Source organism: Equus caballus, chromosome 22 (genome assembly GCF_041296265.1).
Source record: "Equus caballus isolate H_3958 breed thoroughbred chromosome 22, TB-T2T, whole genome shotgun sequence".
NCBI classification, from domain to species: Eukaryota; Metazoa; Chordata; class Mammalia; order Perissodactyla; family Equidae; genus Equus; species Equus caballus.
The window spans coordinates 35,088,590-35,115,621 of NC_091705.1; the positions used below are offsets into that span (position 1 = coordinate 35,088,590).

The 27,032-nt window shown below is 42.8% G+C and overlaps 2 protein-coding genes across 3 annotated transcripts in view; one reads left to right on the forward strand and one right to left on the reverse strand.

Annotated features, from left to right (window-relative positions):
• Positions 1-5,194, reverse strand: part of RIMS4 (regulating synaptic membrane exocytosis 4) — a 126,940-nt gene extending 121,746 nt beyond the window's left edge. Inside the window, exon 1 of the mRNA XM_023626620.2 lies at positions 4,517-5,194. The gene's annotated coding sequence lies outside the window, so the exon portion shown is untranslated. The remainder of the gene's footprint in view (positions 1-4,516) is intronic.
• Positions 5,195-5,235: 41 nt separating this feature from the next.
• Positions 5,236-26,309, forward strand: YWHAB (tyrosine 3-monooxygenase/tryptophan 5-monooxygenase activation protein beta). 2 transcript variants are annotated; one of them, XM_023626621.2, is made up of 6 exons: positions 5,236-5,608; positions 18,721-19,023; positions 21,206-21,329; positions 22,211-22,374; positions 23,962-24,057; positions 24,370-26,309. In XM_023626621.2, the coding sequence occupies exons 2-6, from the start codon at positions 18,724-18,726 to the stop codon at positions 24,424-24,426; spliced, it is 741 nt and encodes a 246-aa protein (XP_023482389.1). In that variant the 5' UTR covers positions 5,236-5,608; positions 18,721-18,723; the 3' UTR covers positions 24,427-26,309. The 2 variants fall into 2 exon arrangements, with proteins under 2 accessions (XP_023482389.1, XP_023482390.1); XM_023626622.2 differs by lacking the exon at positions 5,236-5,608 and adding an exon at positions 15,591-15,891.
• The last annotated feature ends 723 nt before the right edge of the window (positions 26,310-27,032 follow it).

The window sequence follows — 27,032 nt, forward strand, 5'->3', positions numbered from 1 at the left end:
TCTACTCTTGTCCGGCAAAGTTAGTGAGAGCTGTGGGAGCTCTGTTTCTGATTCCACCTGTAGATCTCTGAGTCAAGATTTCAGCCCTTGTTTCACTAAAATGAAAAGCTAGAGTTGGTTGGATGGATATCAAAGACTTCATGCAGATTGACATGTCATAGACTACCCACAATTTCCACTTCCTATTCAAGCCAAACAGTCCTCTTGTCTTTGAACTTTCCTTCTGAGCCAAGTGTCAGCGGCCAGACTCCCGGACCCAGTGCCCAGTCCCCAGCTGCACGTGTGTCAAGAAGTTACACCGGCAGCAGCAGCAACCCTTACCTCTCAAACACAGTCATGGTGACTTTGAAACAAAAGTCCCCCCACCTTCGGCAACTCCAGCTCTTCCAATGAGTTTGCAAGCACCTAACACCCTGTGTTAAATCCCTTTCTGCTTAAAATTCCTCGAGTGGTTTCTGCTTCTGTCTCCTGTACAGAACTCTGACTAAAAATAGGTTGGAAAGTAATATTCAGAAAGTAGACCCAAATACAAAAAGATGAAAAATAAGAGAGAGAGAGAGAGAAAAGAATAAAATTAGAAAATCATTCCAGGAGCTGAAATATCTGAATAATTGTAGTTTAGAAAGTGAAGATAAAGAAAATAGGGAGACGGAGGAAGAAATCTTCAAAGAAATAATTCACAAAAATATCCCAGAACTGAAAGAAATGGGTTTTCAGATTGAAAGAGATCAGTGACGAACAATTAGATATTGTCCCTGCTGTATTCATTTGAAATCATGTATTTGTATTACACAGTGATGCATGAATATATATTCATTATAAGAAAACTGAAATATTAAAGATAAAAACGAAAGCCCCCTGTGAACACCAAATGCCATGTCTCCTCCCCAGAAAGTAGCTAGTATCAGTTATACATCCTGATATGATGCAATAGGAAATACACAATGCCACCTATACAATATTCTCGCCAAAAGTTGAACTGAAATCTAATCAAGGCTCTAGATCTAACTACCAGTTTACAGGACATTCAAGGGATGGTGTCACACTTTAAAAACACCACAACGATGCAAACAGCCAAATTCAGACCGAGAGAAACTCTATAGGATAATTTACCTATATATAAATTTATAATTTATATAAAAAAAGAGGAGTAGGAATAACTGTTACAGGTTAAAAGAGACTTAGCAACTAAATGCAATGTGTAGACCTTGCTTGGATCCTGATTCAAATAAACCTGTGTGAAAAGTCATTTTTGAGACAGAGAAAATCAAACTTGGGCTGTGTATTGTAAGCTAGTAAGGAATTATTCCTCATTTCCTTAACTGTGATCATGGAATTGCAGTTATGTTATTATTTTTTTTAAGTTCTTACTGTTAGAGCTACATACTAAGGTATTTACGAATACAATGATAGAATGTCTGGGATTTGCTATAAAATAGTGCTGCTAAAAAAATGAGTGAGGGGTAGATACAATAGTAAAATAAAACTTGGTGATGGGTGCGTGGAGTTTACTGCACTATTCTTTCTACTTTTGTGTTTGTTTGAAAATTGTCATAATAAAAGGTGAAAGAAAGAGAGGAAGAAAGGAGAGAGGGAGGAAGAAAAGAAAGAAAAGCAAGGAAGGAAGGATGGAGGGTGACAGGGAGGGAGGAAAGGAAGGAAAGAAAGAAGGAAGAGGACAAAGGAAACCCACTGGGCGTCTCAACGTCATTAATCATGAAATTTCAAAATATGAGGAACAAAAAAGAAACTTTTGGAGAGAAAACCAGGTTCTTACACTACACATCTGTGTAAGAATGGCTGAAATCAAAAACAACGCAAAATAAAAACCAAACCTGCCAATACCAAACACTGGTGTGAATATGGAGCACCAGGAACTCTCTTTCGTTGCTGGTGGAAACGCAAAATCGCACAGCCACTTTGGAAGACGATTTGGCAATTTCTTACGAAACTAAATAGTCTTAACATACAATCCAGCAATCATGCTCCCAGGTATTTACCCAAAAGAGCTGAAAACTTACGTCCACACAAAAACCTGCACACGGATATTTATACAGCTTTGCTCACAATTGTCAAAAGCGGAATCGAGATGTTCCTCAGTAGGTCTATCAGTTTCCTGTGGCTGCTGCAACAAAGTACCACAACTGGCCGGCTTCACACAACCAACCATACTCTCCCGGTTCTAGAGGCGAGAAGTCTGAAATCAAGGTGTCAGCTGGGCCGTGCTCCTTTTGAGACTCTGGCTAGAACTCCTTCTTGCCTCTTCCTAGTTTCCGGTGGTGGTTATGGATCCCTGGCACTCCTTGGCTTGTAGCTGCCTCACTCCAATCCCTGCCTGTCATCACACGGCCTTGCCCCTGTGTGTCTCCACCTGGCTTTTCCTCTTTTTTTTTTTGAGGAAGATTAGCCCTGAGCTAACTACTGCCACTCTTCCTCTTTTTGCTGAGGAAGACTGGCCCTGAGCTAACATCCGTGCCCATGTTCCTTTACTTTATATGTGGGACGCCTACCACAGCACAGCATGCCAAGCGGTGCCATGTCCGCACCTGGGATCTGAACCAGAGAACCCCAAGCCACTGAGAAGTGGAAGGTGCACACTTAACCGCTGCACCACTGGGCCAACCCCTTTTCCTCTTTTTTAAGGACACCAGTCATATTGGACTCAGGCCACCCTAACAACCTCATCTTAACTTGATTACATCTGCAAAGACTCTTTTCCAAATAAGGTCACACCCACAGGCACGAGGGCTTAGGACTTCAGTAGATCTTTTTGGAGGACACAAGTCAATCCATAACAGGAGGTAAATGGACAAACCGTGGTACAGCCATACAATGGAATATTATTCAGCGATAAAAAGAAATGAGCTATCAAGCCATAAAAAGACATGGAAGAACCTTAAATCATATTGCTTAGTGAAAGAATCCAGTCAGTAAAGGCTTCAGACTCTATCATTCCAACTATACGACATCCGGAAATGACAAAACTAAAGGGAGTGTAAAAGAGAAGTGATTGCCAAGGGTTGGGGTGAGGGGAGGGGGTGAGAGCTGACCAGCTGATGCACAGGGGTTTCAGGACAGTGAAATTGTTCTGTATGATACTGTAATGGTAGATATCTGACATTATGCATTTGTCAAAATCCATAGAACTGTGCAACAAAAAGAATGAACCCTAATGTCAATGATGGACTTTCCTTAATAGTGTATCAATATTGGTTCATCAATTCTAACTCACGTACTACACTAATGTAAGATGTTAATAGGTGAAACTGTGGGTGGGGAGAGATTGGGTATATGAGAACTCTCTGCAATATCTGGTTAATATTTTTGTAAATCTAAAACTGCTCTAAAAAATAAAGTCTATTAATTAAAAAAAAGATTCATTATGGAATCTAAGACTAAGTATCACCTCTTTCAGAAAGGTTTTCCTGTTCTCTCACCACACTCCCAAGACGGGTTAGGTGCCCTTCTCCCAGGCTCCCACAATACCCTGGGCATACATATTCTTGTGGCTGCCACATTGTATTTTAATATCTCTTTGTATCTCTGTCAGTTAATAGCAGTGGTTTGCCAACCCCTGGACTAGAATGCAGAGATGGTGAAAGCAGCTAATCCATTAGCAGGCACCCAGGGACGCCTGGCAATGGGCACGTCTGATCTCTCAATGCACTGATGAGGTCATTTATGGTGTAATTACCATGAGCACTCTGACCCACCAGGCTATGTTCCGGATGGGGGCATAAGGCACAGCCATACCACATTAAGGCTCATTTCAACCTGAGCAGTCCCTGGATTAGTGACCTTTGGTTTGCCAAAGATGGATCCCCGTGGGAAAGCTTCCGCACTGGGAAACTTTTCCAGGGTTCAAATCCTGTAGCGACGATGTCAAATCTATATTGTTTATATTACACAACACTCCCTTTCAATCTTGCTCAAGTTAAAGGTGTTGTAGTACGGGGTCACTGGCACAAATGCCCATATGACAGATAACATAAATGAGGAAAGCAAACTCAGGTCAGGCGGGACCCTGGCACTTTGAAAAGCTGATGCCTGATCTAGAGTGGGCAGCCACTCCTTGGCTTCGGCCAATCACTGCCACACACAAGTGTGGACACAGTGCTGCCAGACAAGGCAGAGACGCAGATTTCTGTTCAGACAGAAATCTCTCAGACTGTAAAAAATGTTGGCAACTAACACAAACAGTTTAGAAATACTGGAGCAGGCACATTGGGAGGATAAGGAATCATCCAATTGCACTGGGGTTTTATGACAGGGGAGAAATAGCAAAGAAAGGTGAAGGGTAAGGGCAGCTTTTGGAAAACCTTGATTGTCACACTCAAGGAGCTGACCAATTGTCTTCTAGGTCACCAAAGGATTTAAGCAAGAAAGGGACACTATTAGAATGGCATTTTTAAAAGATCACTTTGGCAGTTGATGGGGGCAGGGCGAGAATAGGGTGATGAGTTACAAGTCCATCATTAAGCTAAGGGTAAAGAAGAGATGACAAAGGCCTACTTACTTTGTTCTCCTACCAGACTGTAAACTCCAAGACAGCAGAGCCCGTCTGTCTCGCACTTGCTGTGTCTCCAGCACTAAGCATAAAGCCTGCTCAGTAAATATTTGTAGAAAGAATGAATGAAAGGAAAGGAGTGGAGGTGAGAGGCATTTTGCAGAACCGGGTTTAAGAGTCAGCGGCCTGGGGAGGAGGTGAACGCCGATCATGGCGAGAGCAGTCACGGGGGTGGGGCCGTGGAGGGTTTCCTTCTCTGAAGCTCCCTCTAAGAGCCCTGGGAAGGGGGGATCTCCATGAAGAGATCCTAGATACAGGCTTTGTGAAAGACCTGCGCAGGTTCGATTCCGGCACTTCACGTGGCCTTTTCAATCCACAAAAGGAGGAAGGACTGAAGGGAGGACTAAGCGAAAATTCAGGGATGAACAATTTCGGTGCTTCCGCGGGTCCACTATTCCCGTAGCACTCAGCATCAGGGGACAGACCTCAACCGCCGACCCCCATGACGACTGCTCTCTGGATGGGGTGGGAACCGATGACCTCGGAGTCTCCAGGCCTCGCCCTGGCGAGTTCCGAGAGCGGGCATCACCCGAGCCTCAGGCCCGCCCAACCCCAAACCTCGCCCGGTCCTCTTCGTTCCCACACACTCCATTTCTCGACACCCCCAGCTCCGCCCCCTCTCCGCCCACCTCCTCCTTCCGCTCCCCGCCCCCACTTCCGTCCCCCTCGCCCGCCCCCTCCCCGCTCCCCCTCCTAGCCAGGACCCCCACCCTCCCCCGCGCGCCGCAGCTCGGCTCCCCGCTCTGCTTCCTCCTCCCTCGGCCAGCGCCCCTCTCGGGCAGCCGGGGCAACCCCGTGCCCCGCTCGCCCAATGAGGAGGCGGCGCAGGGGCGGGGCGGGGCTCGGGCCGGAGCGGAAGTAGCGACCGGAGCGGAAGTGGAGCTGCCGCCACCGCCGCCGCCGATTCCGGAGCCGCGGGAGCTGCTGCTGCCGCCGCCCCTGTAGCCGCCGCCGCCGCCTGAGGAGTGGGCCTGGGAAGGAAGCGGTCACCGCCCTCGGAGCTCCTCTCGCCAGGTCTTCGCCCCTTGCAGTCCTCCCACGGTGAGTGCGGCGCGGGGGCCTCCCGGGGCCCCCTGGGGCCCCAGCCCCAAGCTCCCCCGGGCGGCGGCGGCGGCGAATGCGACCCCGCGGGTGGGCCCCTGGATAGGGGCTCGCGGCCTCCTCCGCCCCGCGCCGCCGCCTGTGGCGGGCCCGGCCTCGCCGCGGCCCCTCCCTGTTTCCGGGGCCGGGCCCTTCGCTCTCAGAGAGGCCCGGGCCGCCCTCGCCGCCTGCGCCTGCCCGGCGGGCGGGTGCCTGCGGCTCCCCTCTGGGCCGGAAGGGACATCGGGCCGCGGGCCCCCGCCGCTCCCTCACGACCCAGCTTCGATCCCCGCGCGACCTCTCCCTGCGCCTCGGGCGGCGAGAGCCCACCCTTTCAGCCCTGTGACCCGTGCTCCTGCCTTTCCGGTTTCCAGAAATTGAAATTTAACCGAATGCGGGCGAGTTCTCGAGCCCCAGGGCCCCTGCTTGACCCCCGGGAGATGGCTAAGGGGTTTAACCTTGGGAGAACCCCTTCCCACTTTGCAATAAAGCCATTTCATCATCGTTCGCTGGTTTTGGAGCCTGGCAGGACCCGAGATCCCCTGAGAAGCACAGGTTGAGGTTTGAATCAAGCAAATGGATTTCTTGGAACCGATTACTGTGTCAGGCCGGATCCCCAGGAAAAAAATGTCAGAGGCTGAGAATCGGAGTATTTTCCCACGGTATTTACCGTCATTGAGAGCCAGAGTCTTTTGTGTTCTCGCCCCAAATTCCCCCATACAGTGTGTTAGTACATTTTTAGAACTGAAATTTGCCTAGTGGCCTCCCTGGTGATGGGGAAGGGGGTGGGAGTGATCTGGGCCCCTTTTCTTCAGAAGATGAGTACATCTTTGTCTTTTGCAAATGGAGAACTGGCATGTAATGGGATTTTCAAAGGCGGCAGTATTGATAAGATAGTTTGCCAGCCTTTTGTAAAAATGCACGTCTCTTGTCCTTGACTTCACTGCTTTTCTCTTTGCTAAGGCTAGATAGCATCAGGCTCTGATTTTACTTGCCCTGTGTGGGAGATGGAATTTGGCAAGATGATGTTATGAACATATAAAATCAGGCGGCCGCAGGAGCCAAAACAGAAAGATGAAGCACTTAAAAGAATATGAAAATTGTCTGCATTTCTCACTCCGTCTCATTTGTTCACATGAAACCACACACATATGCAATTTATAGCACTGGACACGTGGCTACTCAGCTTTTTGCATTTTCCAGTTAGAAATTGATATGTATAGATATTAGTTAGTTCTTAGTGATTTTCTTCTTGACTGCTTCCAGTGCACCCCATTTTGTATTTAGAACTGTATCTTAGTTATCTGAGCCCTCATTTTTCTTGGATCTGTGTCTTTAACATCACACAGGATGTTGAGGGTAAAACTGTCAATTTTATTGGACCCAAGTTAGAATTTTACTGCGGTTTTCAAAATGGAAGGCTAGTAATCCAGTAGCAACTGCTGAATTATTTTCGTAGCCTCTCCTGTCTATGAGATGAGGAACCATTCACCTATCTCACAGATGAAGTCTTTGTGAGATGTGAGGTGATTTGGCCTGGATCACTCACCTGGTTTTCAGATTGGATATCCTCATTCATCAGTAGCACATATTTATGGACTGTCAGCCTCTGGAGTATGGCTCCTACCCTATAATCTTCTGTGCGTTTCCCATCATGCAGTGCTTGTGTTACGTTGAAGCCATTTTAGAATTGGAGCTCTATGGATCAGGGAGGCAGCCTCCATAAAACCAGGCTGAGCAAATTCCCATGATGCTAGTTCCTGAGGCAGAGTCTCCAGAGATTTGGGCCACTGCAAAAAGTGCATTTTGCCCTTTTGGCTGTGGATATAGAAGCAGAAAGAGCACTGGGCCTGGAGTCAGATAAATTTGATTCAGGTCTTACCTGCAGCATTTTCTAGCTGTGTGGTCTTCAGCATGCTGCTTAATCTCTGGTTCTGGGTTTCTCTCTCCACAATTGTCATGAGGCCTTTTTACAAACTGTCAGTTGTTAAATTTAAGCTTTTGGTTTTGTTTTTTGATCACAGAGTTCACTATTAATGACTTTCTTTTGTTCTCTAGTTGCATTTTGATGAGACCCAACCCTACTTTGTATACATGTTGCTTTCAAAAAATAATATTACAATTTTTTTTTTGAAGATTGGCACCTGATCTAACAACCGTTGCCAATCTTGTTTTTTTTTTTCTGCTTTTTCTCTCCAAATCCCCCCAGTACATAGTTGTATATTTTAGTTGTGGGTCGTTCTAGTTGTGGCATGTGGGACGCTGCCTCAGCATGGCCTAATGAGCCATGCCATGTCCACGCCTATGATCCGAACCTGCGAAACCCTGGGCTGCCGAAGCGGAGCACGTGAACTTAACTACTCGGCCATGGGGCCAGCCCCCATGATAGAATTTTATTTTGTGTGTATCATCTCCAGTCTTTCTGAGTACAATTTCTCATCTGTAGAATGCAAATGGTAATAGTCTTTGATGTGTTATTGGGACAAACTCAATAATTAAAATTAAAATCTGGGATATAGTAGGCGTGTAATACATGTTATTTGATCATATTCATGAATGTGCACATATATGGGTTAGACATGCATATATGCTCTGTAGCATAGACACAGAGAAAGTCCATCCATTTGTGGTTTGTTCACCAACTGATGAGGTAGCATCAAGCAATTAGTCTATAATAATAATAGCTCCCACTTACATTGCCTATTATGTGCTAAGCTTTGTTCTCAGCACTTTACACGTATTAACTAAACCTGCATGAAAACCAATGCTAGGTAAGTGCTGTTAGCCCTGTTTTACAGATGAGGAAACTGAGGCACAGAGAAGTTAACTGATTATCCTAGGGGCATACACACACACACACACACACACACACACACATACACATACACACTCACACACTCACACGGCACAAGATAAGTGCTAGAGCCAGGAATCCGACCTAGGCAGTCTGGCGCTAATGATTTCTACTCCTGGTGGAACAATACAAGGCTGTCTTTCTTGTGAGCGCATTTAGTCCGTCATTTTTCTTTGCATGTATCTTAGTAAATGTATTTGAACAGGAATTTTAGCTATTTTTGAAAATGGATATAGTGACATTTATGGAGGGGAATATATTCATTCTGGCCTTTAGGGATGATACTGCTGGTTCACGTCAGGAAGCAAGCTTGTGAAGAACCCAGATTTTCTAGTATTTTCTTCATACTAGGGAGAAAGTTCATCAGTTACTTTGTGGCACACTGATTTATCCAATTCTAAATTCTTCATCTAATAGAATTTGGTCAAGACTACTATCATTAATTATTACGATACTGTTTTTTCTGTAGATTTTTAAATTTTCCATATTTTGTTGGGGAGGAGGAGATGAGAGAATATATCTACGTAAGTAGAGAGAAAATTCTAAATTATAACGTCCTGTTATGCTCCATGCTCTTTCAGTACCATCAAACTAAGCAATTTTCCTTTAAATGAGGGTACCTTTAGAGAATGAACTAAAATTTACTTGGACAGAACTTTAAGTTCCTGCATTCATACGTTTTTCTAGGGGGAGGTGGCAGTTCACCGTAGCTAAGGGGCAAGAAATTAGTTGTATAATGGCAACTGTTAACCTTTAGAACCATCTTGGTCTCTATACGAATATGATCCTAGTAGTCACCTACACGTCATGGTGGAGAAACTAACAGTCAGAGCTGGATTTGGAGGGAATTTTTCTAAGGGAGCAAAAAATAGACTAAAGTACTTCCCATTTTGTGATGTGTATGCTAAAAGCCGGTTGTCTTACTGCTTTCTCTGCTAAAAGATCTTCTGCTATAGGCACAGTTACATGTTTCTAATACTTAAAATGAGATGGAATTGATTGGTGGCGTCGAGAACAAGTCATTCCCAGCAAGCCGTAGGTTAGTGAGATGACTTCTTTAAATCTGGCCAAACCTCTGTTATGTAAGTTTTTTCCTGTACTGGTTAGTTGATTTCATTGTTTTCCCTATGAAACCCAACAATGAAAGTTATTTCTGAATGGCCTTGACCAGGACGGAGATTGGAGGCAACAATAAAGTAGGTGTGAGCCCTGGCCATTGGTACCGTGTGCCTGCAAACCTTTCCGTAAAGCTTGTTTGACAGTCTGGTGAGCTTTTGGCATATGCTGTTTTTAACTGCTTAATTTGATTTTGATTTTTAAAGCTAGATAAATTAAGGCCAATTCTCAAACCTCACTGTAATGACTTTGTATGGTTCTTTGAAAAATTGTCTATTCCAGCTTTTCCTTGAGTAAGCATTGAGGATCATAATTGATCTTTAGGAGATAGTGCTGTACAGAGGAAGGAGCATGTACCAGACGCAGCTGTGACCTTTGGCAAGTTACTCTTGGCATCTGTGAAAGGGGACAATGACACCTACCTCATAGGATTCTGAGGATTAAATGAGTAGTTATAAACCCCTAAGTGCTTTGCACATTTAGGCAGACCATAATTGATGGATTTTTTGGTTGCTCTTATTTACTAAACCAATTAGCAGGTATAGCTTTTTGTATAGCTGATTGGACTTTTGAATAGAGGAGATGGATGAAAAGTATTCTAAGGGCTCGTTGAAGCTCAGTTTCAATCTATAAATATAACAATTAGTAGCTGAGAAACATTAGTCAAAACGTGTAACTTTGTGTCCTGATGAGCTGAGGTGGCTCTTTTCAAAAAGTAGTCTATGGGAGAGTGTAAATATTGTCTATTTTATAGGTTAGATGTAGTCTGCTTACGTCTGTCCACATAGGGAAAGCAGCCTTGTTCACTTCCTTTAAAAGTGCATCAATTGATCAGTTTGCTATTCAGTGTGGCAGGTGTTGTGCTACACGTTGGGTGCCCAAAGATACAAATCTGGGTTCCTACCTGAAGTTCAGTTCAGTGTGGGAGCCAGAAAAGACATTTTCAGTGAACTGTGGTGAGTGCTATCTTAGAGATAGGCATATTAAGTTAACATGTGCCTTTTTAAAAAAGTCTTTAAAGAGAGCCGCCTGGGTTTAAAAGAAATGAGGTGTGTAGTAAGTGTCCCTTCACTGCTGACCATTTGTTTATTAGACTTTTTTAAAGTATCATCTTAGGATGTATCTTTCTTTGTTTTTGTTTTTTTTTTTGTAGGGAAGGATTCGCCCTGAGCTGACATCTGTTGCCTATCTTCCTTTTTTTCCCTCCCCAAAGCCCCCCAGTACACGGTTGTATATCCTAGTTGTAAGTCCTTTAGTTCTTCTGTGTGAGCTGCTGCCAGTGTGTCACCTGACAGAGGAGAGGTGTGGTTCTGCACGCGGGAGCTGAACCCAGGGCACTGAAGTGGTGTGAGTGCCAAACCTTAACCACTAGACTATCAGGGCTGGCCCTTTTTGTTAGACTTTTGTGTGGAATATACTGTGGCTGCTGTTTGAGTGCTTACAGTGTGCAGAGACTGCTAAATGTTTTGCATCATGAATTAATTACTCCTTTCAAGAACCCTCCTAAGTAGATTTGTCTATTTTATGCATGAGAAAACAGACTCTCAGAGCAAACAGACTCTCAGAGGTCAGGTAACCTGTGGAGTTGGTGTGTGGTACTGGTGAATTGGACTGGGTCACTTCCATTATGTTGGTGGGCCGAAAGCCTTTGAACCCTATTCACAAGATCGACCAGTTGGGCTGTCTTTATGGATGAGAATTAGCATGTTGTCTTTTTGGATTGATCACTTAAAGCCAAGAGATCGATTTATTGTCATATCTTCTGTTGATGCACATTGTGTGACCTTGGGCGTATCACTTGACACCTCCATTGTTTTAGGTTTAATTTTGGCTAACAGGACATAATTAGCAATGATATTCAACAACTGATAGGGAAGAGGGAAGGAATTTTGGAATAGAAGTGCAGTTTCCCCCACAGTTCCATGATCTCTGCACATAACTGCTAATGACTTTGTATTTCAGACAGGCTGTGTTTCATTTTCGAACAAAGAGCCTGCAAGTGTTTGAATGGAGTTAAATTTATTACCGGCCTCTGAATTTTGTGTGTAGAATGGTGCACAGACATTTCTGGAGTGGGTGTTTTTCAGTGAGTAGTTTTCTTTAAGAGCCAGGAGTACTTAACTTTTTCTGGGTGACGCCCACTAACCACCTGGACTAACAGACTTTCTCAGTCTCTTCTGCAGGAGCTTGGCATCTGTTTTTCCTTTGGCAGAGTGACTCTAGAACTGGAACTTTGACTTCATGGTGCTGCAGCTGCTCCATCTGGAATGGTACCTTTCTAAATGCTATTCAGAATTTACTGTCAATTCCTTACCCCATGGAAACTTTTGAGCCTTGATTTTTAAGATGCTCCTGTCAGTTTCCTCATTCCAGGTTGATAACTGTTCTCATTTCTTTATCTCCCTTGGCCTTTGAAATCTGTTTCATCTAGAAAAACACACATGCACTTCAGTCATCCATCCATGTTTCCAGTCCCTACCTGGAGTTCCCTTTTTCTTTCCTATGCAGAACCCCACCAACCCGTAAATCCAGTCAGGACCCAGCCTCTTTAAACCTGTTCCCTCTGATTCTAGCTGGTTGCTTCTCCAAGGAAGCTTTATAACCTTTAAATATATGCTGTCTTCTCATGCTCTAGCCATGGGAGTGTAAGCTCTCTGAGGGGAGCATCACACTATTCTACTTGTATTTCTTTTGAACTCCCCTCAGTGAATAATCAAGAGTTCTTGGAAAGACTGGTAGTTTTTTCATTTGCAGTTATGCAGCACACATTGGATTATATACATTATGTTTTTGTGCAGTGGTTTAAGAGTAAGAATATTTGCCTATTGAGGCTTTACTCTGATCAGCACTGTCAATCTAGGCATTTTATTTACATCAACTTATTTCATAGCTGTTAAGGTCTCCTTTTAACATTTGAGGAAACTGAGATTCAGAGAGGTTGTTTTAAGAATCACCTAATTTCTCTTTAGCAGCCCAGATTTGTTGTATGTAGGGCTTTCCTAAGAACAGATCCTACTCATGCATGTTTCATATTAGAGCTTCACTCATCTGGGTACGTGATAATGGAGTTATCACGTTTTAAATTTCTAACAAATTATTAAACTCAAAAGTTCAGTATTTTAGAATTGAGCATGTTCTTTTCCTTGAAATCAAAACATAGCTGAAAGTTAATACTTCAGAAGGCTACAGCTGTCATTTTCAACTCTTCCTTTGCAATGCTTTTTTAAAAAAAACTGTGGATTAGCAATGGATATTTGTTTTTATTTTTATTTTTTCCTTTTTATCCTTGGATGTCTGCTTCTGCCACTGGGAAGTGACCTCTCAGTATTCTGCCCTGGCTGGAAAAAATACCTCTTAGGCAAAGAATTGTGGTAGAGGGGCTGGGCTGGTTCATAGATACTCTTGTTTGAGCATTTACTGTCTGATTTAGGGTTTCATTTATTTGAAGGAAACCCTGTTGTTTTATGGACACCTTTAGAATTATTCTTCATAATATTCTTTGACGGATATTTTACAAAAATGAAATACTGTTGTGCATCTTTTCCTCCGTCCCCCATTATTTCTTTAACAAATCTGTGACATTAAATCCCTTCTTTTGATGGCCATGCAATTTTGTACTGTCTGTCTCTCTTTTTAACCACTCCCCTGTTGTATGTCTGGATTGTTTCCATTTTTTCACTAAGCAGTTGCTGATTTAATCAGCAAATGCAGTCCTCTGACTTGCTGCATCTAGTGACTAAGAACAGATCCAGAGCCATCGTCATCATGTGGCTGTGCCTGAGAACTGTTCTGAAGTCTGTTGGTGTCTTCCTGAGCTGTGCCCAGCACAAGGGAATCTCTTCGCCCACTGCAGGGTTAAACCTCTTGAGGCCTCTGATAAACTTGTCTGCTCTGGTATCTTGACTCTGTGCTGTTAATGCTAGGCCTGGTGATGAGACGGCAGTCTTTTAAGGCTTTTTAGGAGGTAAATAAAGTCTCTCTTACTGATGTTTTTCTTGGTAGGACCTTGGTTCAAAATCTCAGAAGAAAAGTAGGTCCTGATTATAAACCATCACTACTTGGCATCTCTAGAAAATTCAGTTAGAAACTAATGAATATTTATGTGTGTGTCCATTTTGAGAACCTTGAGGGTGGAGTCTTATCTAGGAGTGTTGACATTATAACATATTCACTTCCTGGACAAGATTAATCTAGACTTCTTTTCCTTCTCACGGGTTGTATATTAAAAAAATCCAAGCTCACATTTTGTGGGCTAAAACAGTGATGTGTAGGGATTGTGAGAGAAATAATAGTACTTCAAATTGTTTTGCACTACGTATTTTTAAAGAAAGATTTCCACATTTCCTGTTCTTTAATTCCCTGCCCCTCATCTTCACAGCACCTCTGTTTGAGTATTAGTTTTGTGCCTGGCAGTTTTAGGCATTAAATGAGAAGCAAATGTGAAGCTTTCCTGTGAGGATGTACATGGGTGAAACTTTGTAAATGATACAGTACTGAAATGGTACAGTAAATGGTACAGAACATATAGAACATAGGCGTAAAGAAGCCCTGTGCTGTGTAATAGGCTCCAAGTGTATTTGGGTTCGTAGGCAGGGTCGATCAGTGTGGGCTGGGCTCAACAGGGAAGGCTTTCTAGCTCTAGATGGATGGATAGAGTTTGCATAGGTGGGGCATAAATAGAGCATTCTAGATGATGGGAATTACAGAAGCAATTTCAGGCATGTTTGACCAAGGCATTTATAGGGTATTCGGTGATGTCCCGTCTGGGAGAAGGGTACTTGTTGGAGAGTAGTGGATGAGAAAGCCTTACAGGTATGGAGGAGCCAAATTATGAAGAACTTTGAAAGCATGGTAGAGTTTAGATTTGATGGAGTAGCCAAAAGAGAGTCATTGAAAGTTAGGAAAGGAGAAGGCATGATTGAGAGTAGTTCTGAAGTAGGGTGCAGAAGGAAAAGGAACGAGGTCCAGATGTAATGAGGATTTAATGTGCTTGTGAAGAATAGGTGCTTTGAATTATTTGAGAAGAGAGAACTCTAGCAAATTCGCAGTCTTATTGTTCTTTGGTTTGGGGGTCTCTTTGTTCAGCAGATGTTTGTTCATTTCAATGGTGTGCAGGGTGCTGGGGGACATGCCCTAAAGTAGTATTGGTGTAGTCAGGGACTTGAGGGTTATGTCCAAGAATTTTAGCACTGAAGAAATGTGATTAGAAATTGAGAGGTATAGATGAAATGCTTGTGAGAATATTTTCAGCTTAGAGCAGTGCTGTCCAATAGCAATAGAATGTGATCCACATGTAATTTAAAATTTTCTGTAGCTACATTTAAGAATTAGAAAAAAAAAGTGAAGTTAATTTTAGTAATTTAAAAAATTTAACTCCTTATATCCAAAATATTACGATTTCTACATGCTGCTAGTGGCTTTCACATTAGACAGCTCAGGCTTAGCAACTTAACAAAGGCTTCATGGGGGGATGGCATCTGAGTTGTGCTCTGAAGAATTCTGTATGCAGGTAGCTGGGAAAGGACATTGGCATTGCAGGCAGAGGGAGTGGCTTGGTGAGCACAGACAGGGAGCCAGAAAAGCACACTTTGTATTTAAGGCTGTTTTGGCAGAAGCGCATACCGCGTGGAAGGCATGCTTTGGGAAAAGTCTGGAAAGATAGGTTGGAAGGCCTTCCCTGACACAGGAGGAAATCTGACTCTACTCTTGGTAGTAGGGAACTTCATAGAATTTTGAGCAGGAAGTGACTTGATTAGAGTTTTGAGAATGGGTCTGGTAGCAAAGACATGAAGGGGGCTAAAGACAATGAGAGACTGACAGCAGTGGGACCGGGGAGAGGCTATGGATGGAGGTTTAGTCTAGAAGTAGAAATAGGCACAATTTCATTTCTCCCTTGTCTGCTGCCTTCTTCCAAACTGCTGGGTGTTGTGTAACCCACTTCCTGTTGAAATTGGTCTCACTGCTTCAAAATCCGTGTTATATAAGTCAGAAGTTACATAAGCAGTAGGCATCAGGACATTCGGCCATGGATTTTGTTTGTTGTAAGTTGTTTCTGTGTGTGTAATTAGAATTTTTTAAACAGATGGATGCATGTTTTAAGGCATGCATTCAGTCTTACCACATCACGATAGTTCTCAGTCTCCAGGAGCTCCTGCGGTGATCTCAAAGAAGCTTGAAATAGTTGGACCCAAACCAGAAAGGCCACATTTTATTTTGAGAAATAGGGTGTGTCCATTTGGGAGGTCCCAAGGAGTAGTCAGGATTCTTCGGAGAGGTATGATGTAACTTTTAATGTTTGGAAAGGGGAGAAGTGGTGGGGGTGGGGGGCGTAATTGAGGAGTCTAGTAGGGCCACAGAGTTTCATGGCATCCTTTAGCCGTGCTGAGCCTTTGTGTTTCTCTATTACTTACAATACTGCGTGAGATGGCTTAGCTCTGAATTGGCTTTTGGCCAGTCCTTTATTAATTGGAATCTTTCCTAAGTAGACTTGAACAGGTGCTGTTTTATGAACTTTGAAGTGGGCCACTAACTGACTGCCAGCTTTGAATTAGTCTGCAGACTGGAAAATTTGTGTCTTCATTGAAACTTGGCTTTTCTCTGCTTCTCACTTTTAGGAACAATGAAGTCGAGTTACTTAATGATGGAGATTGTGTCCTGATCTGAAAGAGTTTATGGTCAAGAAAGTTAGATATACTACGAGAGCATGTAATTTTAAGATGATGAGTAGTGTATTTTTGATGTACTTGTCTTAGAGTAGGCTGGGTTCTGTTGTGGTAACGAACAGTCCCAACATGTCAGTGGCTTAACCCGACAAAAGTTAGTGTATTTTCCGCATCGCGTGTCCAATGCAGATGTGTAGGATTCTCTGCAGTACACAGTCGCTCTGGGACTCAGGCTACAGAAACCCTGCTGTTTTGTGGCAGCACCATGCAGAACACATGGCTTTCCAGGTGGTTGCTGTAGGAGAAGGGAGCCTGGTGAACCACACATAGGCTTTTCAGTTTCAAGAACTAACCATGTGTCTCCTCCTAAGAGAAGGGGTTTGCTGGGAAATGTAGAAGAGCAAATGGAATATTGCATGAGGATTATCATCTCTCTTATGGTCTCATCCTAGTGATGTGGGTGAAGATGTCAGACAGACCAAGGTGAGACTTGTTTCACGAGTGTAAGCTTAGAATTAGCGAGCCTTATATAGGACATAGCTCTGAATATGATTCAGATAGTATTCAGTAGGAAGAAAAATGGTAGTTCTGCGCTAGAGAACCAGCTCTTTTCTGAATTGTCTAGATTTGGGGTGTGGCTTATCATTGTGCTCCATTTAATAAAACATTTTTATGTGATAGGGCCCTGTCTGTAGAATTTCTCCCTTGAAAATACAAAAATGACTTTTGAGGTAAAACCATTTTGTGAGTAGGGGTTATACCTCCTTTGCTCTTTTAAGATTATTAATCATTTTCAGAGTCTAAAAGTGTGATACCATTATATAGTAATGAAAAAATTTGTTTTAAAAATACTGATATTCCTACTACTGTCTAAAGTACTATTATCTTTTTATGCCTTAAGATATTAGTGTAGTTGTACACTGTGGCACAGATGGATATATTGAAATTTAAGCTAACAGCACATAAAACTAACTCTTATCGGTTAATAATTTTTTAGCTACATGTTATCCAAAAATTACTGCACTTTCTATAAGTGATGATTATCGTAGTAGGGAATTGAGTAAAGTGAGGTGAATAATTTAGAGGTATTCTGTTCATTAATCGGTGTATAAAGGGTTTGATAAAGTGATAAACTGAAGTCACTAAGATTTTTGTCTACTTCAGAAAAACTTTCACATGAACTCCGTTATGGTTTGAAATTCTGTTGCTGTGCATCTTGTTGAATATGCTTATATCTCGGCAGCTTTTACCATGTACGCAATTAGTGCCTGACTTTTGTCTGTACTAAACTTTTCAAAGCGCCTTCACATAGATTGAGTCCTTTGTTCCTCACAGCGGCCCCATGGAGAGTTATAGTGTTCTTTTCTCCAGTAAGGAAACAGATGCTCTTAGAGGTTAAGCGATATGACCAAGGTCATACCACTTCTAAGTAGCAGAGCTGGTGCTAGAGAGAGCCACATCTGCCTCCCCTTCGTTTGTGCTCTGTCTACGGTGTGTCCTTGTAACAAAGTTAGCAAATTTCAAAAGATAGGAGAAAAATGGCTCCCATTTTTTAGGTACCTCCTGCTTGATGGGCACTGCCAAATACAACATTTAAAGTCATATCTTTTGCTTTAAGATTGATTGAAGCAATTATCACGCTTAAGGTGTTTTTCACTATGCTATGGGAAAAAAACATTTGGTCAAAACCAGATAATTCTTGAAACAAGTAAAGGACATATATTTAGCATAAGCTCCTAAAGAAATAGTTGCTAAGCAGTCTGTCTGTGTTGAGGGGGCAGATTAGGAAAGTGGAAGAAAACAGAAGCTCTAGAGACAGAGGGACTTGAGTTTGAGTTCTTGCTCTCCCCATCTTCTAGCAGTGTTGCCCTGGGTACATCACTTGCCTTCTCTGAACCTCCATATCTTCACCTCAAAAAAGGGGAAGCGGGGTCAGCCAGGTGGTGTAGCAGTTGAGTTGAGTTCTCACGCTCCGCTTCGGTGGCCCGGGGTTTGCCAGTTCACATCCCAGGCACAGACCCATGCTCCGCTTATCAAACCATGCTGTGGCAGGCGGACCACATATAAAGTAAAGGAAGATGGACACAGATGTTAGCTCAGGGCCAATCTTCCTCAGCAAAAAGAAGAGGATTGGCGGCAGATGTTAGCTCAGGGCTAATCTTCCTCCCAAAAAAAACGTAGTAGGGGGGGATTGTTGTGAATCTATCTACCCTGTAGAACTGTTTGGAAAATTAATTGACCAAAATAATGAAAAGACCTTAGCAAAGCACCTAACCCTATAGGAGCTCGTGGTCAGTATTGTTGAGGGCATTTGAAAGTAGATGTTTCACATTGAGGTCTGTTTCTTTCCCAGTGGCTTGGAAGAAGATTCACACCTGCATTTCCTGGGCCTGAAGCCTGACATTTGCTTTCTTTTTCTTTTTCTCCTGCTCTTGTTCTAGGGAATGACCATGGATAAAAGTGAGCTGGTACAGAAAGCCAAACTCGCCGAGCAGGCCGAGCGCTATGATGACATGGCTGCAGCCATGAAGGCAGTCACGGAACAGGGGCACGAGCTCTCCAACGAAGAGAGAAATCTGCTCTCCGTGGCCTACAAGAATGTGGTGGGTGCCCGCCGTTCTTCCTGGCGTGTCATCTCCAGCATCGAACAGAAAACGGAGAGGAACGAGAAGAAGCAGCAGATGGGCAGGGAGTACCGCGAGAAGATAGAGGCGGAACTGCAGGATATCTGCAATGATGTTCTGGTAAGAGGCCAGGCTTTCTGTTTTAGACAATGATTTCTCAGTAGTATTAATTTAATGTACAGATGCAAACTCTCAAACAGCTTGTGAGAGAAAAGTGTCTGAATATACTGGAAAGCTGCAAACCATTTGCAACTAATTTTTAAGCATATGGTGTGATTTTTCTCACCTCTTACTTGATCAGAGGTTGCTCATCACTTATGGGGTATTTTCCTCTCTCTTCAAAAAGACCTGTGAAAAACGGGAACATTTAGTCAACATTCCTCCTTTTCTTTAGAAATTGAGGCCAGATAGGCAGGATTTTAGGTAGATGCAGCCACAGGGAGGCTGTTCTGTGTATTATGCTGAGTGATGATGTCATCTCCATTAGGGAGACAGGAGCAAAAAGCCGGGCTGCCTTTCAGCCTCCCCCAGTTAGGCCTGCACAGTGTACAGTTCTGTTTTAGTCTGAAAGTTAGCTGCGGCGGTCACTTGGGGCCTGCAGTCCAAAGCCCAGTCCAAGGTGGCATGGGAGCCTCCTCCCCTGTGTTTCCATAAGCCGTAGCTGGATGATGGATTCCTAACTGCCTGCGCTCCGGCCACGGCCTGAGGTTGGATGGGAGGGGTGCGTATCCTAGAGCAATCATGATCATATTGTCTTTCCCTCACATCCTGAGCCCACTGGGAACTTTCTTTTTCTTCCAGGTGAAATCAGGTAAAAATGAACGGTGAGGGCTGCTTTGAAGGGAAAAGGAATTCACACTTGGGGATCTGCCTCCTCCCCTGCTGGCTGCCTCTCCGAATTACTGCCCATGACACCTTTCTTTTGAAAACCAGTACAAAGCTTGTCAGCCGTCAGGCAGTACTCCTCATGCCTAATCCATGAGGAATTACACGCTGTCTGTCTGCAAAGAACATTAAAATGACTCCTGCCCCTTGCCTCTGCTCACTTGGGTTGATTAAATCCCCTCATAGCTAAGCGTTTGCATTGAGCTGCTCTTTTTGTTAGATTGATGGTGTAAGAGTGTCATGGCTAAATTTGTTGCCTGTTGGTAATTTGGGGGTTTGTTAATGATGCACTAATTCCTGAATGTTAGGTACATCTGGTATTCAGATGAAGTATGGCATGCATCCCAAGGGCAAGAAAGTTCCATAATTCCTGAAAATGTAGACCAGCTTTTAAGAGCATCTGAAAGAATGTGAAGAGAAGCGTGGTACTTACTGCCTCTTAACCAGTTTTTCAGGATGCCACATTCTAAAACAACTCTTCGAAAATATTGCTCTGTATACGAAGCTTGGACTCCTTCAGAACTGCTTTTGTTGTAAGCATAAATGTTTAAAGGAATTTATTGTTAATAATAGTATTAGCTACTTTTTGAGTGCTTACTGCGTGCCAGGCAACGTTAAGCGCTTTATGTACAGTAGCTCACTTATCCTCATACTTACCCCAGGAGATGGCTGTTAACTTCCCCATTGTTAGCTGAGGAGCCCGAGGCCCAGGGTGATGAGGTCATCTGTCCAGGGTCACACAGATAGTAAGAGGCAGAGGAGGGATTTCCACCCAGGTCTGATTGATTCTAAGCCTAGTTGTTGGCAGTTTTGCTCTATTATCACCTTTTTCCTCCCCAAATGGAAAGATTTTTTTTTCTCTAATTACAGAAGTAATATAAGTTCATTGTTTTCAAAAAAAAAAAAGGGACAAGGCGGAAGAATATAAATAAGAAAGTAAAAGTGACTTGTAATCCTATCACCCAGAGAACCATTATCAACATATTGATAAATATCCTTCCAGACTTTTCCCTTACATATTTGTGTGGGTGTACACATATTTCAACATTAAAGTAGGATTCATGTGGTATTTATAATCTGCTTTTTTTTTCCACCCAGCCTTTTGAGAACCTTTCCGAGTTGTCAGTGTAGTTCTGCATCGTCATTTTTAAGGCCTACGTAGCATTTTATTGTATAACTATATTTTAATCAACCCCTTATGGATGGTCAAAGTGATTGTTATTTTAACAGAGGAATACAGACATCTGCTGTTAGGACCTGGGCTAAAAAAACGTTTAAAAGCTTTGGATGAAAAATGTTTTTTTAAGTCTTCAAAAAAATTATTTAGAAGTGCTAGTGTATATCTTGAATCTCAAACATAGTTTAACTAAATATTTAATATTTCCAGATTCTTAACAGAGTGTGAATAATTTTTTAGGAGCTGTTGGACAAATATCTTATTCCCAATGCTACACAACCAGAAAGTAAGGTGTTCTACTTGAAAATGAAAGGAGATTACTTTAGATATCTTTCTGAGGTGGCATCTGGAGACAATAAACAAAGTAAGTAACTTTTTTTTTTCTTTAAAGAAATTTGCCCAGTAGTGTCCCCAGCCTTCCTTCATAATAATTTTAAGAGTTTTTGCTTTGTTCGCCACAGATGTCAGCGTCACAGTACTCAGCAGGTGAAGGGCTGCAGCAGTGTGCTGGTCTGTGATACACAAGGCTGTGGGGTGACACATTGAAATGCACCTAAGGGGCAAATGTGGAGGGCCTTATAAGTCTCATGTGGTGGTCTATGTAAAGGGATCTTTATCTTGAGGACTATTTGGTACCTCTCTTTTTAGAGGTGAACCTTTAAAATGTTTGATAGCCGGAAACCACCATAGTAAATAGTGATGCATTTGTTTTATCACATTCCTGTGTTATTGTGAGGGTGATAATTATAGCTGTGCTTTACTAAGTGCTTACTATGTGCCAAGTATTTTAGACTCTTCATTTATCCCTCCTACAACCCTCTGAATTTAGGTGGGAGTATGCCCATTTTTCTGATCAGGAAACCAAGGCTCACGGAGGTTTTCACTCACTCCAGGCCACACACCTAATGAATAAGAGTTGGGAATTCACATGTGGGTGTGTTGACTCTAAAGTCCATGATCTTTCCATTAGAGCATATTGTTTTCCACTTCTAGCTTCTTAAAGGGTATTTCTTAACTGCTTTAGTAGACTTTGTCATAATTGTCTTTGTTTTCCCTGAGAGTATTTAATACAGTACTTGGCTTAGAATAAACATTGATTGTTAATCAAATGGTGGAGACACTAACCCTTCATTTGATAGGTCATTTGTTCCAGCCCAGTTTGATAAAATAATTTGGTGGTAGATCCAGCGTATGATGCAACCTATGAAAGAACCCAACCTTTAATATTTTTTATCTTTTTTATAGCCACTGTGTCGAACTCCCAGCAGGCTTACCAGGAAGCGTTTGAAATTAGTAAGAAAGAAATGCAGCCCACACACCCGATTCGACTCGGCCTGGCACTCAATTTCTCGGTCTTTTACTATGAGATTCTAAACTCTCCTGAAAAGGCTTGCAGCCTGGCGAAAACGGTGAGAAAGGCCTTTCTGGTTTTCTGATCAGAGTAAAACAGTTCTTGTTCTTTATAATAATTCCCCCCCTTTTTTTTTTTAACCTGAGCATAACTCATTGTCTTGGATTTTTTTGAAGATTTTCTGGGGTAGGAGTATATCTTTTATGAAATAAATACAGACCTATTACTTTTTTTTTTTCTTCTAACACCTCCTGCTGGTTTTTGTTTTGTTTTTGTTGACTGCTGTTTTTGGGGGGTGGTTGTAGAAAATTCAGAGTGAAGGTAGTTTTTTGTTTCTTGTCAAGCTGTGGGCTGTGGGCCTCTGTTATAAATCGTCATCGTTGTACCAGGATCTGAGGTTGTGGCTATAATAAAAGAAATCAGCCCGTGTTTTATTTGTGTACTCAGTTACTGCCTGTCTTCTTTTGGTAACACAGTTGCCTTTTCTACATATTTCCGTAGTCTTCAACTTGCACACTGTCATTTAAAATTTTTTTAATTTGGAAAAAGTGTGTGAAATGAATTTTCAAAGTTCCATCACATAATTGAATCAGATTTAGTGGTGTGAATTTCTCTTCTCCCTTTATCCCTTTTATGCAGACCTTTTGAGTTTTAGTTTAAAAAAAGAAAGATTACTAGAAATGTCTTTGGTAATTAAAAAATTGTGTGAGTTGGCCTGGAATGATTGTGCTGGGTTCACAGTAATGCCTGTGACTTGCTAGGTTCAGTGAAGTTCTTGTCTAGGAATTTGTTACTGTTGATTGATGCTTTATAAACGTGCATTGCAGTGGTCCCCCCCTAATCCGTGGGGGATACGTTCCAAGACCCCCAGTGGATGCCTGAAACCACAGAGAGTACCAAACCTTATAGATACTATGTTTTTTCTTATACGTACATATCTATGATAGTTTAATTTATAAATTAGGCACAGTAAGAGATTAACAACAATAACTGATAATAGAAGTTATAACAGTATACTGTAATAAAAGTTAACCATAGATCTTAGCAACCTCAGCATACGAATTTTTTTTTAGTTTCCTTATTAAGTTAAGAACTTTCCACCTTTTCGCTTAAAGGAAGCACTTTACAGCTTCTCTTTGGCATATGCAAATTTCCGGCATCACTGCTCTTGTGTTTTGGGACCATTATTAAGTAAAATAAGCATTACTTGAACACGAGCACTGTGATACCGAGACAGTTGATGTGATAACTGAGACGGTTTCTAAGTGACTAACAGGCAGGGAGCATATACGATGTGGGATCTGCTAGACAAAGGGATGATTCATGTCCCGGGTGGGATGGCATGGGATTATATCATGCTATGCAGAATGGCGCACAATTTAAAACTTAATGAAATGTTTGTTTCTGGAATTTTCCATTTAATATTTTTGGACCCTAGTTGACTGTGGGTAACTGAAACCTCAGAGAGTGAAACTGCAGATGAAGGGTCACTACTATATGTTTGCTGAAACAACAATGTAATAATAGCCTAGGTTCCCCAAAGTACTGTACAGGAAGAGAAATGATATTCACTTGTTAGCAGAAAAAAAAATTGGGCTATCTGCAAAGAATCTGTGACTTCTTGGCTAAAGGCTCTTTGTTTTAGGCATTCGATGAAGCGATTGCTGAATTGGATACACTGAATGAAGAGTCTTACAAAGACAGCACCCTGATCATGCAGTTGCTTAGGGACAATCTCACTGTAAGTACGGCGGGTTTCAGTGACTGCTTATGGAGGAGGGTTTGTAGTCCTGTTCGCTGGTCACCTACTTAATAATTCACTGTTGCCCAAGACTCGAGGGCACTTGTGTACTCTGTAAGTACAGCTAAATTTTTAAATTGTTATATTGGTTAAAACGACTGCTGAGGTTTTGACCTTTGCAGTCGTCACTGTCTGCAGTAATACAGGAAGAATTCTCACAGTCGAGTGAGAGAAGATGATAGTGCCTGGGCCCCCTCCCTGAGTCAGTTTCACCAGCCCTGCTGTGATTGGAGCTCTGTTTCTCTCTTACAGCTGTGGACGTCGGAAAACCAGGGAGATGAAGGAGATGCTGGGGAAGGAGAGAACTAATATCTTTCGTGCTTCGTGATCTGTTCAGTGTCACTCTGTACCCTCCACATATATCCCTTTGTGCGATAAAAAAAAAAAAAAAAAAAAAGAATCGTACATCGACTTTCGATTTTTCACAGCCTCAGCCTAGCAAAAATGGTCCATGGGATAAACAGCTGGTATTTGTATCTAAAACTCAGATTGGTCACATAAATGCCACGGCATTCTGAAGTTTTGATTTTGATTAACATTGACAGGATTATGTGTGTTTAATTTTTTTTAAACTGAACACTGTGATTATGGGGTTTTGTAACTTAGCAGAACTCTTACTGGTAGAAAAAATAGACCTGAATTATGTATAACTTTTTGGAAGTTTAATCTGATATCACAATAGTCACTGAAATACAGTTCCATTGTAAAGTTGTACAGAAAGTTATAGAGATTATATTGTGACGCTGGGACTTGCAGTGAGACAGCTGTCATTTGGCATTCGAGTTTCATGGTAAATCACGGTAATTCTGCCTGTTGTTCACGGCTTATAGACCCTTGACCAGTTGGGGCTGTTACCACTCAAAAGTCCCTGGCCGCACATGTCCACAGTGTCTTCCTCTGAGGAAACTCGAAGCCTGAAATTGAAATTCTTTGTGGCGGATAACTGGGTTATGACACCATGAAAAGGTCCAGTGCTCATCCAACACACGTGACTAAAGCCCCTCTCCTACAGCAATATGTTAATGATTTGCAGCTTGTGCTTCAGTAGTGGCATCTGTTTTCCTTGTCCCACGAGCTAAAGAAGAAAAAAAGCCACGTATCTTAGGAATGGCCTTACTGTCCTGGATAATACCTTTAACAATAATGTTCCGCAGAGATTGCCTTTCACTTGAGGAGTGCTCAGTCTTTGGGTTCTTCTTAGCTCGGGGCTTTTAAATTTTGAAATCTAAACCTTTCCCACTGTCCTTTTTGACTGTTGACTTTGGTTTTCTCTTCCCTGTTTAAATTTCTGTCCTCCTCCTTCCTTGCATTTTTCTTCTTGAATGCTGTCTTTATTTGTCTTTCGTTCGCTGTTTAATCCGATATGGGCAGGGATAGGGGGCCTGGGGGGTGAGGAAGTTGGAGAGCACTGTGGTGAGCAGCCTCGCTTCCCAGAGTCGAGTAGAGCTTCCAGCACCACAGCTCGGTCTTCCTCCCGTTCTCAGCACAGTTGTTGCTCTTCGGTCATACCAAGATCTGGATCAAAAACGTGTTTTTAAATATCCATGACTTCTCCCTGTATCGCAGCCAGCCCCGACAATGCTTGTTAGTACCTGTCGCCCGATCTCCCAAGTGTCCTCATCCAGCCAAGTTTGCAGCCATGTTTAAACAAGACTGTAACGCAGGGAAGGTGCGTGAGCACTGCAATGGGAGAGTCAGGAATCGCCAGGCCTACCAGTCTCACAGTACCCCCCCCCCTTTAACATTCCACGTAGCTCTAGTGTCCATCTGTTTGTCCATCTGCTGAAATGAGAAAAGAAACGTTCATGCACTGATTTAAAACAAACCAAAAAAAGAGAAAAAAACAAAAAAAATCCCTCTCTCCTTTCTAGCTGAACAAAAACGTGCAGTTAATATTTGGCGCTTGAAAATGCAGTAGTGACTGTGGAACGAGCCTGTGTGTATATCTGGTAGCTCTCTCTTGCTTCGTTTCTCCTTACCAGTATTCTGCCTCACGTTAGCTTCTGTGATGGTTATATTGCCTAGCAAGCACACCCGTGGTTGTGAAAATAGTATAGCAAAAAAGAAAAATCCCCAGTTATTGATGTACTAGATTTGTGTATGTCTTTTAAACAGTTCTAGGTTCCACCTTACATGGAATAATCAGGAAAAGTGTAAAAATTCAAAAGTGAAATAAAAAATTTTATCAGTTAGTTGCCTGTGAATTGATGTGTGGCGCCATCTCTCTTGTTACCAGAACTAGCTAACTATTCTGATCACAGTTATTTTTGGCTCTACTCTTAAAAGTAGGCAACAGTTCTTACTTCCTCCTTTAGAACCAGAAGTCAGGGTGTTGCAAAGGGGAAGAAATTACATTAACAGCCTCTCCACCTTCCAGCACAAGGCATCCAGGTGTTAGGTCCTCTTTTGTGGCTTCTCAGATTTGGTAAGGCCAGTTACTTTGCTTCCCACTCAAAGACCCCCTACCCCCTCTTTAAGCCTGAGATGTCACCAAGCCAGTGAGAGATGGCTGCATAAGGCCTGGTGGTCTTCGAGGGCCTGCCGGCCTCTGCCGTCTGTCCTGACACTGTTTATGGTGCCTGCCTGGAGCACCGCACTTCTTCGTGGGATTTGCCCCTGTCTAAAGATGTCCACACTGCCACAGGAGGGAGAAAATCAGGAGAGGGGAGTGTTTTAGCTCAAGGTTAGACTTGGTTGGTGCTTTCTTGCTGCTGTGAGGTTGGACAGCCAGATTAATTCCTGCCCGCGGTTCCGGAGCTGTTGGAGCAGTCCAGTCACACCCAACCAAAGGTCAGCGGGAACCTCCCTGCTTTGTGGCAGCAGAGAGACCAGGAGAGGCCCTGTGGGAGGCCAGGTGGTGGAGCACTGGTCCACAGTGAATGGGAATTTCTCAAGAATGGCGCCACACCACAGAT